Genomic DNA, 17,301 nt, shown 5'->3' on the forward strand with positions numbered 1-17,301 from the left:
ATCTTTTTGAAAATAACAACAACATTAGGTCTTTCCCAGTTAGGGTTCCATAATAACATCAATTTAAAAAAGGCAGTGGTTTTACAGTGTACCATAGTCAACTTGAAATGTCTGTCACACCTTCTCAGCGTATTCTAGTTCCAAACTTATCCCTAAAGATTAGCTGTTCTTGGTGTTAAGAGTAAATGGTGTTTTCTTACTATCCAGACAGAGAAGAAAAAAAGAAATCTTTTTAGTTAATTCCCAAAACAAGGAAAAAATGAAATATTTTTTGCATCCCTTTAATTTAATTTTGAAGAAGAATTCACGTTGAATTTTACATTGAAGACCATTAATTTTTAAATTAATATTAGCCCTTTTACACCCAAACCGACCTGAATGGGCCAGACTTAGTATTTTACCCTAACGCCAGACGAGTTTACTCATCGATGGGTAACCCCCGGGAGTCAATGGATTAAGGATGGTGCTTACTAATTCAAAGATATAAATTTTTGCCCCGGTTTATGATTATGCAGGAAAAGTAGATCTTAACAAGTGTTGTTGAAATCCAAAATGAAAATTGGGAGTAACCATGCATTTTTCAAAGATAATAAAATTATTGATGAATAATATTTGTACATGGCATTCTTTGTCAAATTGAGGCTTAATTTTCTCTCAAAAATGCATGGTTACCCCCAATATTCTTTTTGGAGACCAAAAGCATTAACTAAGATCTACTTTCTTCAGACAGTTTTAAACCGTGCAAAAATATCACTGTATTAGTATGCATCATTAATTATTGATAGGAAACCCGAGTATCTCCACATGGCATAATGTGCATAACATATGCGCAGCACTTATGTGCTATTGATTATACTGTGTCTGTTTTTAGTTATTCGACCCTCAACTCACCATCCTCACACACGGCAGGTTAAGAAAAGTGATCCTGTATCAAGGTTTGGATTTTGAACCAATAATTTGGAGTTTTTTATTTCTCTTAATTTATCCACAGTTCAAAAGGCAAAATAACATCCTCTGTCAATTCCATTTTTAGATATCACCAGTTTAAGGGTGAATGGAAAGCTAACAAAGCACCTGGAGAAAAAAGTCACAAAAACCTACGCTGGAATGTCAGGGTAAATGATGATGATTCATTTTGGGGTGTAGCTTGTATAGTGAGAGAGATAATGGCATCACAAGCCACCAGTTGGGCAGGTTACATGTATGTTGGGTGCAATCCTGAAACCTATGTAAAAGAAATACACAATTGACTTGGTTATTAGAAACATCAAGGAACTACATGTAAATCACCTTTTTCTGTTTATTTTCAGGGTAAAATGTTGCAGTGTGATGTGTTTGAGGTGAGTTTTTCTTATCCTTCAAATATAAATTCCACATTGCTTCACAGAAAAAGGTCACTTACAATCCTGCCAATCAATAACAGGGCAAAGTATAGCAATATTTCTTGTTTACAAGCATTGACGTCACAGTTCTTTTGCTATTCAAATTTGCCAACCACTGAGAAAAAAAGTCATTGTTTCAACAGCCAATTAGGTTCTGGCTGGCATATTAATAACAATGGGTGATCTCTAACTTGCATATAATATAAAACTTCCCAAAATTAAATCAGTTATGTGAAAAGAGTTCTTCAAATTTACAAACTTGTTCCCAGGGTTTCTTTTGTCACTGAGAAAAAGACCCTGGTTCAGGCTGGTCACTGGGGTAGTGTATTCGTTATTATTTTGATCCTGCAACTGGGTGAAAGTGTATTTGTTTGACACAGCAATGTTTAAATAAGGAATCCTTACGTTACAATGTAAGTATCAAAAAGGTCAAAAGAGCTGATGTTATATACCCACAGGAGATTACCGTATTTACCCGTGTATAGGTCGATCCCATGTATAAGTCGACCCCCAATTTTTGATAGCAAAAAACGCAATTTCTTAATTTCTTTGTCAAATGTTCATGAGACACTAATCTTGTATTCTTCGATTTCTGGAAATCTGGATACACAAAAAAATCAGGGCCTCAAGCGCTTAATAGTTTTGTTGTTCAGCAGCTGTTGTATATATGCGGGCGTTTTGTCCTTGAGTTTCGAAAAAGTTCTCTGAAAATCGAACATGTAAACCTCAAACTCACCTGTTTCGTTGTTCAAGGATAAAGGGCTTTAGAGGATAAGCACAATGCAACATCACAGAAGCAGGAGTCGATCTTTGAAAATAACTTGCGAACGATGCGAAAATGTGCCAGGTTTAATTGGTCCTTGACTTAAAATTTCTCAAATGACAAACAAAACAAAACTCATAAACCAAACAATACAAAGTTTGCAAAAGCATTCAAATCTGCCAGGTTTGTATAAAGAATAAAAAACAATCATTACCAACCAGCGTTTTCACGCCAACACGAGTGACGATGCTTGCACGCAAACACGAGGTATTGCGCCAGGTTACTAAGCCGTTGAACGATCGTGTTTTATTCGAAGAAACAGAAATGCTTTATAGAGCTTTCCGCCTTTGGAAAACAAAAATTTCCAATGTCTATTTCATATTTGTGCTTGTGAGTATCTTCAACATTTAGAGTTGGACAAATCCTTTTTTATTTCAACTGGAATTGCTTACATTCGTTTTGAAGTCTTTTGTCATTCATTTTGAAGTCTTTTACAATGTACGTCGGCTTTTGTCCATTGCGTTCGTTATGCCCAAGACAACATTATGTTAATTTTGAATAAATTACTTAGCTGGAACTTGGCTCAAAATCTTTGACCCATGTATAAGTCGAGGGCGATTTTTGGAGCTTCTTTTGAGGCCATAAAAGGTCGACTTATACACGGGTAAATACGGTAATTCACGTAACAGCGGTTAACCTAAAAACAAGAGCTTTTGTGACCGACAAGGCAAGTTCAATGTCAAGCTGGCAATTGACATTCACAAAAAAATTGATTTTGTCAGTCGCTAAAGTTGCTTCTACAGAACATACACTAACATAAAAGAATACACCAAACACTATCATTCTATGTTTGCTTGATAAAAATGTCTCTTTTATTTTACCGGGACTAAAAATATACATGCTATATATATTTAAGTGCTGTGCAGTGGTAAAAAAATATCTTAATGTTATTGACAATTTACCCGAAGTTGTTGAAATATAAATATCGTAAGTCAAAACTGTCTACTCCCTGTACAAGATTGTGACTTTAGGGATCATATGTAACATTCAAAATAAAAACGAAAAAATACCTGCACATATTAATACAGTGTGATTTGACAATCTGAGGTTGATACGTGACATAAGAACTCAAATAACAAGTCATCACACTGGCTGATCACTAAACATGTTTCTTTCCCATGGATAAACATTTCGCTTGTTTTCTTTCACAACTGGAATCTTCTGTTCTTCAAAAATTTCGCAAACTATTAGCATTCTTTGTTGATCCGGACACAGGTGAAAACTTGAATGATGCAAGTATAATTTCTGTGACATCCAATTGATTTGACCACAACTTTTTGCCTTTCACATCGAATTCCATATGTAAAGGTAAAAGGTAAAGTCTGCTACAAGTCTAGAAGGCCCATCAGGCTGGCGCTAATCTCCGGTTACTGTAGCATGAAGTGACTAGGAGTATTTCTACTCCCCCCTGGATGGGACGCTAGTCCATCGCAGGGTTACCCCCAGCATTTCGCCAGTACCCATTTATACACCTGGGTGGAGAGAGGCACCGTGAGAGTAAAGTGTCTTGCCCAAGAACACAACACAATGTGCCCGGCCCAGACCCGGACTATGCAATCCAGAGTCGAGCGCACTAACCATGAGGCTACCGCGCCTCCCAATTCCACATGTGCAGTACATAAAATACTGCTGTCAAATGTTTTGTCAATGGTCATCTGACCACAAAATCAATTGCTTGCTGATTCCCTTCTTTGCAATGTTGCATTGCCACCCCTCCTCTAACGCACATTTGGTGAACCTCCTGATTCTGGGAGACACATGACCAGCCTGAACCAGGGTCTTTTTCTCAACGACATTGGAGGCAGAGAGGAGAGACCCTGGGAAAGAGGTTGCTACAAATAATGAGTAAAGGTGAAAGTCATATATTATATATTATTAAATTCTCAACCTCGGATAATGCATTTCGCGAGCTCTGATTGGTTCACTCAATCTCGGTTATCAGCTCATATACCTTGGTTTGACCTTATATGGTAAATAATTGCGTTAAGCATTGCTAAACTAAAAATGTTTTCATCGGAATGCCAAATTTCTCTTTGAATAAAGCCAAAAAGGAGAAAAAAAAACTTTTTTTGTGGAAAGTTTGGATCAATTCCGACGTTTAGAAGTACGCGAAAAGGCAAGAAACGTTTTTGTGATGAGCCTGCGTCTGTCTGACAACAAGGTATTGCACAACATCTCATCAGTTCTCATCAAGTTTTTTTTCGATTTCGCTCGGATTTGCTCTCTTTTTCCGCTCGTATTTCGTACTTCCAAATTTTTGGAGTTGAAGGAATTTAATAAAACAATTATTCCATTCGCGCTTGTTGGATATGAGACTGGTTATAGCCAACTCGGCGCTACGTGCCTCTTTGGCTATTTACCACCTCATATCCAACGCGCGCTTATGGAATAATTGTTAAATATTTCTGTTATATTTTAGATGATGTTAAACCCCCCTAAAAGGTTTTTCTTTTGTTCCTGTAGCTTTTTTGGTAGGCATATGCTTGTTCAAGATCCAACGTTTGCAATGGGCTGTGATTTTGAAAGCTTACAGCCAGTAGGTGTCTCCTCCCTTACCCCTGGGGGTGCCCCTATAGGGTTAGGGAGTAGATGGCTGAAATTTTAGACTAGGGAAAGGGCAGAGAGGGAGAGAAACCTTTCCCCACCACCATTTCATATTATCCTCCTCTCCCTAAGTGCAATAATTGTTTTACTTGTCCCAGTCCTCTTTTAGTCTTGTTATATCCAAGACATTGGCTGATAATTCTTACCAAAATACACTTGCTTTGCAGGCTACTGTTCCTGATGCATGGTCAGTATTCAAACAGGTTTCCTTTTCTTTTGCTTTTTAGAGACCACAAAGAAACTATGTTCCAAACACTTATGTTGTGCCAACAGACAAGAAACGACAAGCCTTACGGTGGGAAGTGAGGTCAAACTTAGCAAGAGTGTAGGGCATCTTAAACTGTTGATAGCTATCATTTTGATTTTTTTTTTCTTTATTGTCCAATATTGCAGTGTAATAAAGATTATTTAAAATTAGTCTGTGAAGGTACAAATACATCTAGGTTAGCTTAGATAACATTAAAATAAACTGCTTATTTGTTTAAATAAATTTCACTTTTTTTTGTCTCTTTTGGGTACCATAAACACCCGCAGATAAGCTGCATCCTTTTTTCCAAACATCGTCGCTAGAAAAGAGTGCAGCTTATCTGCAGGAGCATTTGCAACAAATACCAGAAAAAGATCAATCATATGTCAAAGTTGGTAGAAACAATGTTCATTATATTATTACTTAGGATTTTAACCCTTTGACGTCTAAACTGGCCAGACTTAGTATTTTACTCTGTCTAACGCCAGATGACTTTACTTGTCAGTGGGGAACCCCTGGGAGTCAATGGGTTAATAGTGAGTTTACATTGAGTCAACAATGGTTGAAGAAGACTTTTACAGACCCGACAAGTTTTGAATTTCTTTTGATTTATTCCAAAATTCAGAGTGCGTCTTATCTGCGGGTGTTTACAGTATTTAAATAATAGGACTAGTGATAAGGAAAAAAATACACAAATTTGTGTTACTGGTATTTTTTACTCTTTTATAATTTCCAATGTAATTAAAAGTACCGTAGTGATTATTTACAGACAAAAGAAACATATTTCAACTACTCAAATTGGTTTATAAGTATTCTATCATCTTCAACTAGTCTTTCTTCCAGTGCCTTGACAGCATCCAGTGATAAAATTACATTTTTCCGATGCAAGATTGTGTATACATTCAAAGCTGCAAAGAATAAAAAAGTGTGTATAAACAATGACAATAAAATTGATATTTTTTTAAATTGATACGTCTCTAAAAAGGTACTTTGTTTGAAGTGCCACTGTGACCAAAAAAATTAATTCTTCTTTTCCTTTGGATTTCAAAACTATGCTAATTAATCACTACATGTAATTGTCTACCGAGATGCACCGCACGCAGACACGGAGGTTTTGTATGAAAGGAAACCTGCATTTCTCAGTGAGTCTGTGCGTTTTTCCTTTAAATCATTCATTATCGTAGACACCCATCAGGATTTGTTCTTACTTAGTGCTTCTTATTACAGCTACATTATCATAGTTTATTAGGGATGAGATATTTTGTCGTTAAGTGCAGTTGGATCAACAATCAAGTAAAGAAAATGCCACCACCTGATCTACTAAAGGAAGTACATGTATATTTACAGAAAGTTGCGTTCGAGATCACTGAGATACCACAAACTTTTAAATAAAACTGAGTTTGCTGATGTCCTTTCGCAGAAAGCCGAGTGACATTTGTACTCTCTTTATAATTAATACTTGGATATTTACTTTATTTCAAGAATTGTTTGGAATTCTAATTATTGTTTCATATAACATTTGGATGGTTAGCAGTTAAAAGCTTTCCTGAAAACAATTCCAAATTGAACGATACCTGGGTTGTTGTGTGACTGTTAACGGCAACATTTGCAGCAAGGCCTTAGTGAACAAATTTGCCAGGAAGAGTATATCCAATGAACAGTATTGTCTATTTTTTTCCAAATTGTCAAAGACACTTGACAAACGAGTACTTTAACCAACTTTGGACCTTTTCTCGATCATTATTGAATGTACTTCATTGAAATTTGTTTTGTGCATATTTATTGCGACGCAAGCCGCGAACGGAGACAAAATCAATGCGAAATACTCGATAACATGAGTCCAAGAGCGGCAGCGGAGCTTTATTCACTGCCAATATATTTTTTATTTGACTGGCCTAAGTTAATGAGTAATATAATAATAATAATAATAATAATAATAATAATAATAATAATAATAATAATAATAATGTCACTTTTCCCTAGAACCAACCCTCTGAGGTCCAATCGGTCAGTACGCGGAGTTGTGAAATCCAAAACTTACACTCAAAGTAAACAGCCTTTAGATGAAAATCAAAGCTCAAGATTTTGTCAGTCAGGTGTTAAGCAAAGAAGTCTTTTTTTTTTAACCTAGTAGCACTTTACAGGGCATGTTTATGTTTAAAGGTGTGTCTCTTAGTTTTAAAAGGTGGTTATCTCGCTTCACTCACCTAAACTATAAATCACATCCACTTTACCCATTTCAGTGGCAGCACGCCGGAGCTTAGGGTTTGGCTCACTGTGAGAGGGAGCAAAAAAAAAAATTAACAAATTAAATAACAAGTACTTTCCTTATCTATTGGGCTTGGTCTTCATGTGCCTATGACAAAAAAAATAACTGTCTATTTTGAAAGAGTTCAAAACAATGAAGAATGGCCTTAAGGGTTTTGAAGTATCTTTTTCGTTTCAGAGATATTTGAGTTTTTGTCAAGCAAATTAGAAAATTGATGATGTCATCAGTGGTTCTGCTGGAAGATGGATCACAAAATCAAGAATATCTCTGAAAGTGTAACAGCAATATTATTCAAACTTGGAATGAGTAATATCCCTTGACTCATCAATTGACTCCTAGGAGTGAGACTTTAATGTCTATGAAGTAAAAAATACCTTTTGCCCTTTCTAAAGACCTTTAAAATTGATGAAGAATGTTCTTTTTCTATTTTGGAATATCTTCTCTCATTCAAGTTTTTGTTCAAAAATTGATGATATCACAAACTGTACTGTACATGCCTGTTACAGTAATAAATCCCAAAATAGAGAATATCTCCAAAAATATTGGATGGGAGTTGTTCAAGCTTGGCACCAGTAATGTACATCAGATAAGGTACACCCATTTAGATGTTGTCATGAGAACACTCGTTTCCAGTCTCTCTGTGTACAGTTTGTGATGCCATCCAAAAATTTAAATATCTCTGGAAAAAAGACGATATTCCAAAATAGAAAACATCATTCTTCATCATTTTGAAAGGTCTTAAAATTAAGCAAAAGATATTTTTCACTTCATAGGCACTCGTCAATGGGGGTTGTCCAGGTGTCAATAGGTAAAAAAGGTGCGGAGTATAACATAACTATGGCAACACTTTTGGCTCCCGTCCCTTTTGCTTGTAACTGAAATATTTCAATTTCCTCTCAAATCAGGCAAGACAGACAGTCCTGCTCAAAACACACATAGAACCCATGTTTTCCCTTAGGTCTCCTGATCAACTCCTTAATGATGTTTAGTTAAGACAGAAAGTGGAAACATCAGTTCCGCACAAACTCGATCTGGAAGCGAAATGGTTGCCATGGTAATTGTCCAATGGGTGTCATTTTATGCATTGATTGATGAACATTATTGGTGCAAAGTTTGAAGAGCACTGCTTTAAGGACGGTGCCTACTACTGTTATTGCACATACGTTCTGCGCATCTCGAGATACTCGGATTTCCTATCGTTTTTCTAATAATACCGGGTATTTTCTTGCACTGTTCAAAACTATGCGGAGAGAGCGCAACTTCGCAAGTGCTCTTGGTATCCAAAAAGAAAATCAAGGGTAACCATGCATTTTTCAGAGAGCGCCAATTTGGAAAAGAACACCATACATTGCTTTGTGTTTTAAAGCTTTTTACAAATATTGTTGAATAAAATAATTATCTTCAAAAAATGCGTGGTTACCCCCAATTTCCTTTTTGGATTTCAGTAACACTCGTTAAGGTCTGCTTTTCCCAAATATTCAGTAAACCCCGCAAAATGCCTTTGAATTACGTAGTAGGCACTGTCGTTAATATTTCTGAGGATATTCTAGATTTTGTGATTTGTTTTCCCCTTAAAACCACTGATGATGTCATCAGCTTTTACACAAAAAATGAAATATCTCCAGAACAATACGAGATTTTTAAAAAATGAGAACACCATGTTTCTTTTCTTTGAAAGATCTTTCAAATAAGCCTTATATTAAGTGAAGCTATGATCCTCGCAGTTATGAACGCAATTTTTGCAATTGCGTAAAAAGCGTGAAAAATTGGGAGCTGGTCATTTGTGGGTTCCAATGTTCCCGTAAGGAATGAATCAACGATGAAATGATATATGAAATGGATCATATATGAACTGCGGACATGAAATCAAGTGAAGCTATGATCCTCGCAGTTATGAACGCAATTTTTTAGATCTCTATGCCAAAAAAAACTTACCTATCAACAAGAACAGCATTATTCCATCCTTTTTTCTCTAGAAGAGGAATTAAATCCTAAAAAATAATCCATAAAAATGTAGATAGCTCTGAATTCCAACTTGTTTATGCAAGCCATTATTTTTTCATTCCACAAGATTAAAAATTAATTGTGGGAAAGGGGGAATATTCACCAAAAGACCAATAAAAATGTTCTCCATTGCTTGTTGGTCAACTTACCCTCTCACTTTCAATGTCCTTGAAGGAATCAACAATGTGCAAATCACCCTGAAGAAAAAAAGGGTAACATTTTAAATAAAAAAAGTTAAAAGTGGGCACAATATGCCTTTGATAAAGCTAAAGTGAGCTTCGCGGCAAATGTAATGTTGAATTTAGATAGTAGACATTAATTTTAAACACTCAAAGAAAAGGTTCTTTAAGAAAAAAGGATACAATAAAACTCAAGGTAGCAGTGGTGCCGTATGAGCATTAATGCCCTTACTATCAAAACAGTGATAAAATGTCATGTGCCAGCTTTAATCTCAGTATACATGTAACACTCCTCATTTGAATTCTTTACATAAAGAACATTTGGTAATAAGACCCCGCTGGTTTTTTGTTTTTGTTTTTTTGTATGCTTAGCCTAATATATTTCTCTCACATTCGGCAACATTGTCTGGACTCCAGAGGGACATGCTGTTGTGGAATGTTTTTGAAGCCATTTAATAAACTCACATCTCGTGTTTTATCAGGTCTAAAACCACCTGGCTTCACTTCATGGTTCTTATCACTCACTGAAAATGTCCCCATTAAACCTGATATTCCTGCTTGTTTATTAAATAAAACATAAAGGCTATGAAACATAAAATTTAATTAGGCTACAGTATCTTGCATTTCTTTTAGAAGGAAACAGAAGGAGGTACAAATTTTGGCCTTCTGTTTAATCGAGCAGATGTGCAGAACTTTTGGATTTCAGTATAGTGACAAGTGTCTGCAGTTTTTTTGTGTGTATGTATTCTGCAGTCTTCTCAAAATGTTTTTGGGCAGCAGGTCATAAGGAAAGTGGAGATGGTTTTGGTGCTAAAGGCACCCAAGTGAGTGCCCAAAGGACTCAAGCTTCTGGGGGCATGCTCCCCTAGGGAATATGCTCGGTGACCCCCATTTTCCTTTCCGAAGATCACTTCTTTTCCCGATTTTGCCAATTTTAACAAAAAAACAAAAAAAATATGTATGTGAGAAGATACAAATATTATTTTCACCTTTTATGCTCTCGTGCAACCAAAGTTTTCTTTCTTAGACTACTATGTATCGTTTTTCAAGGTCTATTTCACCTCAGAAAAAGACATCAGCTGCAAACGTTTGTTTAGTTATATTAGTTATGTTGAATTGAGTATGTTTACTTGATCTAAATTTCACTAATGTAGCTTTTTTATTGCTGACAGTTGTAAGCTAACATCGTCTTAACATAACGCAAGCTTCTAAAAGTGCATCTCGAAAACGAGCATGGTGACAACATTTTTTTTGCCTTTTTGGCAAAAGTAGATCATTACCTTTCTGCGTAGCAGGTTTAAAAAAAATCTGTATGTGGGAACGTTTTGGGCGCGAACGTCCTTAAGATTTACACATAGATCACCAGTGTTGAGAGTCACAAACCTGGTTCAAGTGAGATTTAGTCTCAAATTGTGACACCAAAAAGGTGCATAGTAGTAAGTACCAAGTTGGTTATCACCAATTTCATATGCAACTACATGTACCATGAATGGAATAATGGTTCTTTTGTTAAATTTTATTCAACTCTGAACTCTCTTTTAACACTGGAAGTTGTTACAACAATGTTATGAAGACACCAGCAAAATCAGTGTCCATATAAGGTCATGCCGTGTATGAGGTAATACCAGAGATTGAATGCACCAATCAGAAAGCTAGAAATGTTTCATACAGTAGAGAACACAATCTCAAGTCTGGCAATTTAAACCAGAACACATTACTGGAAGGTGAAAGATCTTGTGAAGATCTCACAAGCCACCATTGCTCTGTCGCCCAACCCTGCACCCCTATATCCAATGCAAGCACTTAAAATAATATTTAACAACTATTCAATGAAGCACAGGTGGCCATTGGTGGATAAAAGTATTAAATGAGTGTAAATATCCACCACTAGCTACCAACCCTGATCAGAGGTAAACAGTTATTTTTGAGTTAGTATATACTCAAGCAGTGAGGTAGTACAGCACAAAAAGACGATTTTAACTAATTTATTCCTACAATGATTACAATATATTTGGGTGCTAATCACCGCAAATTGCTCAGAGATGAATAGCAAAGGATATTATGAGTTTGAGTAGCCAATCACTGCGTGCCTTCAACGCTATAAACTGTTTCAGTACGTACTGTAAATACTTCACATTCATGGAAGAAAATCTCACTTGTGCATATCTGACTGACAGTGCTGTCCTGAGTCCCATTCTTCTTACTTTCTTTGGTAGTGAATAATAAAAGCTCTTGGGCTTTGGTCCATGGGCATGGCCACCTACAATTCAACAAAAAATGCCTACGGTAAGTGTTGCTACAAATGGTTACAAAAGGAATTTTTTTTATACACTATTATGAAGTTTCATATAACTATTTGAACTGTGGAATAAAATGAAATGAAAGTTTTAAAGGTCATTGCTACTGTGATAAAATCAATAATTTATTATTACCACTGTTAGAAGGGAAATTAATCCTTCATCTCCAACTGTTCACATTACAGACAGCATTATAAACACATGACCTACCTCCAATAAAGTGTGGGGCTCTAATGCTTCCCTGTCGAGCTCTTCCAGTTCCTTTCTGTCGCCATGGTTTTTTGCCACCACCCCTTTTTTCGCCTCGTGTCTTCACACAAGCTGTACCCTGATCAACCAAGACAATACAACAGAAATGTACTTTGAAGGGCTCAAGTCTTCATTGTGAAAGTCTAGCCAGTTATGGAGTGGGCTGTTGTTCATGCTTCATACATGATGATTGCAGACATCTTTTTTCCTTTTTAACTATCTTTCACAAAGATTTTGTTTAATAGTATTGTAACACACTCTTAGACTAGTGAATAGAGCGAGTTTCAATTGAGTGTCGTAAAACCAAAACAAAAGTAATTACTTTGGCCAATCAAAAAGGACGGAGAAAATCCGGCAAACCAATCAAAATTCGAAGTAATTACACGTAGCCGACACAAAGCCCAGGAAAATGTGCACGCGCGAGCCACGATTGGTTTTGGTTTCACTTCTGATTGGTTGAAAAAATGGCGCGAGAACTTTGAACCAATCACTGAGTGAAGTAATCATAAACCAAAGTAATTATCTAATTACTTTCGACACTCAATTGAAAACCGCTCTATTATTAATTTAACCTACAATTGATGGTTTGCATCTGACATCACGAGCTATGTTGGTGTACAGAACAATGCAGTAAAATGCCTTTTGAGAATTTGACTTTATTATTATGCAAAACTTGTGGGACCAGTTTCTATTGTTTTGTACGCCAACATGGTCATCTCATCACGTGGATGCAAACCAAGATTAGGTTGATTTTTCTAGCCTAGGTTATTCTAAAGGTACTAACATCAAATAAAGAAACTTTGAATTACCCGTAATTTCTATTCCATTTCATACCCAAATTAGGGTTAAACATCAATTTTATGGATTGGGGTCAATCAGTTATTTAGGGGCTGGACAATCTGCAAGCCAGCGAGCCAGGCGAATTTTGCATTGAAGTCTAAGCACCCACTTCGAATAGCGCTGATAAACAGTTATTAAGTCTAAGCACCCATTTGAAAATCGTTATCTTTCAATAACTGTGTGATTCGCATATTGACTCCCATGGCTCGCCATGTTCGCTCTCATGACTCACAGCCATGGCTCGCATTACTCACAGTCATGGCCCGCTGGCTTGCACATTATTCTAACTCAGTTATTTACACTGTTTAGCTTTCAGTTACATGTATGGTTTTGATGACTCCATAGAAATGCCATGCTATTGAGTAATTACCTATTTGGATAGGATTGTTTTGTTCTGGCTGGGTTGTTGTGGCTATGTGGTAAACAATAATTATGCTGTATATGGGAGGTAGAGTAAAGTATTTGGCTGAGAGGAGAAGTGGTGTGAAGGCAAAAAGGAGGAAAGTAGTTGAAAAAGTAAGTCCTTTCTCAACTCATTGACTCCTCATGGTGCAGGACACCAAAAGAAAAACTGTCCAATACCCCAGGGCAAGTGGAATGATGCTTTCTTATCACAGTTGCCAGACAGGCAACATTAATTGCACACGAGTGTGTCTGACGTAAGTGTTAAGCAGACAGCTTGAGAGAGAAAGTAAAAGAATACAAATCTTTTGTTTTTAAGGGCCAAAAATCATCCTTTTAACCTATTGATTCCTGGGAGTGGGACTTCATAGATTTTACTCTGTCTAACGCCAGACGATTTTACTCATCAATGGGACCAGTTCAGGTGTCAATGGGTTGTTAAATCATATTTTTCGCCGGCCTTTGCCAAAGTGGCAATGACTGGGTCTGGACTGAGCAACTTGCCTCAAACTTCCAGTTTTTGCGTGGCCAAATCTTGCAGAAGACTTATTCGAGAAATAATGCTCTGAAACGAAAATGCTAGCAAGCTCTCAAAAGTCCACAATTTCAGCTGAAAAGGTTTGTTCAAAACCCTTCTCGCGTCAAATCATGTAAACAAACATCGCAATGAAATGTTCCTATCTTGCGAACGGTCCGATAATTGAGTAACTCTTTAGGTTTCTCCTCGATTTTACGATGATATCCTTGTCTTCATCAAAAAATCGTTCAGTAATTTATATGCCCTTGTTATACAGAATAACGCAACAAATTTGTTTACTTTGTAGCCCTTGTAACGGTACAGTTATTTTTGACTGATGATCTTCAAAAGTTAAACATTTTTTTTACCACATGCAGTATGCCACCTGGGCTCTTCATCAATAAAACTGAAACCAAACTTGGGCTCTTCGTCAAATAGCACTGACACCAAACTACATGTACTATTCAGAGTAATCCTAATGGATGACCACTTACAGCCCTTCTTTTTGCTCTCTGCCAAACTACAACTCTGTGCAAGATATCAATCCTTGGATTAGCTCCAAAAACAAACTCATTGAGCTCAATTAATCCCACTGGATTTTCTGAAGTGAATGATGTCACCCAGGCAAGAATTCCTGAGTTGTGATTCTCGTAGTCTCTCTCAGCTATGAAACGGCAAACACTTGGACTAAAAATACCTAATAATGAAACCAAACAAAATTAACCAAAATGTGGTCCATGACCTACAAAATTCTCATACACTATTAAATGTAGTTTGCAAGCAAATGCCTTAAAATGTAAGTAATTATTGTAGAATAGTTTTTGGATTGCAACCTGCAGCCTGCCTTAGTTAATAATAATCACTTCATTTACTAATCTCAAGCTTTTATAGCTCAGCATGTGTGTTCTACTGATTAACTGGGGAGACCGTCAATGTAATCAAATGTTGGTTTTCGACAAGGGAAAACCTCTTGCAGCAGAGAAGAGAGCGGCCAAGGACAACCCACATCAGTATAGTGCCAAGTTTCGTGAAAGGCAAGTGCCCTCACTATTGTGCCAGCACTGCTGTGATTAGGGCACCTTGGTAACGGGTACAATAGGTCCTCGTGGAGAGAAGGTGTAGTCGGACGGTGAGCTTTATCTTTGAGCAATCTGGGACTCCCTTCCCTCCATGGGGACTTATCACTAGGTACCCCATGCTCAGTACCATTTTTGAATTGGACCAGTTGTGATCCTAATGGCTTCCGGCCGCCATTTAAGTTGTTCAACGTACAAGTTACACGGAGCCTGCTGGCTTCGCGTTGCTAGCTGGACATACTTCAGTGGATTCAGGGTGTAGAGAAAGTCATGTTCCATGAGCCCGGCATTTTATTATTTAGCGACTGGATTCGATTTTTAACCCAAACAATTGTGCTGGTTGAGAGTTGATCAGAGCCCCGACGCTGCTGTCAGCCTCCTACCTTGCCACTACAATGTAAAGGAAAGGTGAAGGCGACCATTTTTCCCGAAACTTTGTGTACATATTAAGGAAAGCAACAACTCGCCACATTGTAAGTTTCATCGATTTTTATTTTCATTTTCTTGCAAATTTTCAGACTTAAACTTCGTGTCTTCGCCCTATTATGTTCTCTATAATTATTTACTCATGTTATGAAACCCGAATGTGACACAAACAATGAACCTGGGTTACCTGTGATGTGACAAAGGTTGGAAGTCCACTTACCATAACAAGGTAATGTTTCTATATCAGGAGGTTTCAGTTTTGGAGCTGGTGAAAGGGGCTTTGCTGAATATTTATACCAGCGAGGACATGGGACCTAAAGAATGGAGGATCAGTGAAATATTCTACTGAATAACTTGTGTAAGTGACAAGTTGCCCTGGCACTGAAAAATCTTCTGTTCTAATGCACCAATTGACAAATCTCTTGGATCTCTGGTCTTCTCTAAGCAAATATTTTATTCCCAAATTTTCCAAACCAAACCATTTCAGTCAATTAAAACTGCATCACCATTCTTGGCCAGTGCATATCTTTCACTTGCTCTATTTGTGCTACTGGTGTTTTACACAGAAAGACAAAAAGCGCGTAGAGGAAATAAGAAAAAGACACATGCAGTCTGATAGTACAGGTCATATAATTCAGGGCCACCTACTTTTCTATACTTTCTCAGAAATTTTGATACTGAGAGGTCTAGGAACATCGGTTAGTGTAATTTTAAGTTTCAGTTTTAATCATTAATTAAGGGTTAAATTTCTATGGAGTAATAGGTACATGTAGGTTAATGATCTGATCTGGTCAGCGTATATTGTAGCAAATATCTCCATTTAATATGTACGTCTCTGAAGGCAAAAACTCATCGTCTGAAGAAAATTTCGCCTTCCCTCTGGAAAATTTTAACATCTTAGACAGTGTAATCGACGATAACTTGCTTACAAATTTGTAACCTACAATATCTTTATCGCTGACCTGGAAGAAATATTGAGGTAAGAACACTAGTCTTGCAAGGCTGGGAAGAATACATGTAGCTGGGCTGTTCATGCGGCTTAAGGATCCAAACAAGAAGTTCTGCTTCAGAAAGCGAGCAGTAAAGGACATCGCAGTCTCAATTCTGAAGTACTATATCTGCTGTAATTTAGGAATTGGACAGAAATGGCGTGTGGCATTCCGCCATGATTGAATTTTGCCTTAACGTGCGGAAACTGGGTATGAAGATGGGTAGATAAGTAATTCGTGTAAGACTACGCAAATTGTCCGGACTTATAAGTAATACTTGGTGTGGAAGACTATATGTGAAAGACTACGTATGTTAGACTATATTATGCCATAACTCATCTTCTAATTTCTGTAACCGCGTAACTGCTGGAAACCCGTAAACTTCTGTTATCTTGTAACTTATGTAACCGGCTAACTAGCGCAACCCCGTAATTTGTGTAACCCCATAACCTTTAGTTGAGGGTCCTGAAGGTGGGGGGGCAGCTTCCAAATCCCATTCCCGCTGGCATTATTCAGGAAAATCCCGGTGTAACCCCGGAAATTCTATTATCCCTCATCCGAAACTGCTAGATGACCTTTTCAGATGGCAAAAATTGCAAAAATATCCTACTTTTCCCTGGTTGGGAATCTTCTAGGTGATGTTTTAGTAAAGAAATCTGTAGCTGTTTTCACCATAGAACCGAATTTAATAGAACAGAGGAAGCTTTATAAATCCTTTTGTTATCTGGAACAGAAAAACATGTTGGTTGGATGAAAGGTAAACAAGCACACAAGGCCTGCATGTAAAAGACAGCCTGTAGACAGTCGCAACACGCGGATCAGGAAACGAATGATTGAAGGCATTTCACCAATATATTATTGTTTAACCAGGGATCTTTTCATGTGCAGCCGGTTGACATTTTTCTTGAACTTAGCTTTGCTATTTTTATTGATTCTCTGAAACAAATCACCCGGAATCAGTTTTTTTTAAGTTTTGGCTGCAGGCATGTTTACAGTT

At 37.1% G+C, this 17,301-nt stretch overlaps 2 protein-coding genes across 2 annotated transcripts in view; one reads left to right on the forward strand and one right to left on the reverse strand.

Moving 5' to 3' along the window:
- LOC137979129 (centriolar and ciliogenesis-associated protein HYLS1-like) overlaps positions 1–5,203 on the forward strand; it is a 9,659-nt gene extending 4,456 nt beyond the window's left edge. Inside the window, exons 6-9 of the mRNA XM_068826320.1 lie at positions 872–935; positions 1,034–1,115; positions 1,311–1,340; positions 5,037–5,203. Of these exons, the coding sequence (XP_068682421.1) occupies positions 872–935; positions 1,034–1,115; positions 1,311–1,340; positions 5,037–5,138 (278 nt within the window). The 3' untranslated portion in view covers positions 5,139–5,203. The remainder of the gene's footprint in view (positions 1–871; positions 936–1,033; positions 1,116–1,310; positions 1,341–5,036) is intronic.
- A 623-nt stretch (positions 5,204–5,826) lies between these two features.
- Positions 5,827–16,503, reverse strand: LOC137979130 (large ribosomal subunit protein uL4-like). Its single transcript, XM_068826321.1, has 9 exons — positions 16,278–16,503; positions 15,536–15,629; positions 14,308–14,510; positions 12,016–12,133; positions 11,665–11,768; positions 9,479–9,526; positions 9,261–9,316; positions 7,264–7,331; positions 5,827–5,964 (listed from the first exon to the last, which is right to left on the reverse strand). The coding sequence occupies exons 1-9, from the start codon at positions 16,404–16,406 to the stop codon at positions 5,846–5,848; spliced, it is 939 nt and encodes a 312-aa protein (XP_068682422.1). The 5' UTR covers positions 16,407–16,503; the 3' UTR covers positions 5,827–5,845.
- Between the last annotated feature and the right edge of the window lie 798 nt (positions 16,504–17,301).

Source organism: Montipora foliosa, chromosome 12 (genome assembly GCF_036669935.1).
Source record: "Montipora foliosa isolate CH-2021 chromosome 12, ASM3666993v2, whole genome shotgun sequence".
NCBI classification, from domain to species: domain Eukaryota; kingdom Metazoa; phylum Cnidaria; class Anthozoa; order Scleractinia; family Acroporidae; genus Montipora; species Montipora foliosa.

What these genes read in the sequence shown, in the direction of transcription:
- LOC137979130 (XM_068826321.1), bottom strand. Translation starts at nt 16,406, where the DNA reads ATGTCCTTTACTGCTCGCTTTCTGAAGCAGAACTTCTTGTTTGGATCC. An exon ending in AGAAACATTACCTTGTTATG is followed by an intron (nt 14,511 to 15,535) that starts GTAAGTGGACTT and finishes TTTCATTATTAG; the next exon opens with GTATTTTTAGTCCAAGTGTT. An exon ending in AGAGAGCAAAAAGAAGGGCT is followed by an intron (nt 12,134 to 14,307) that starts GTAAGTGGTCAT and finishes TTGGTTGATCAG; the next exon opens with GGTACAGCTTGTGTGAAGAC.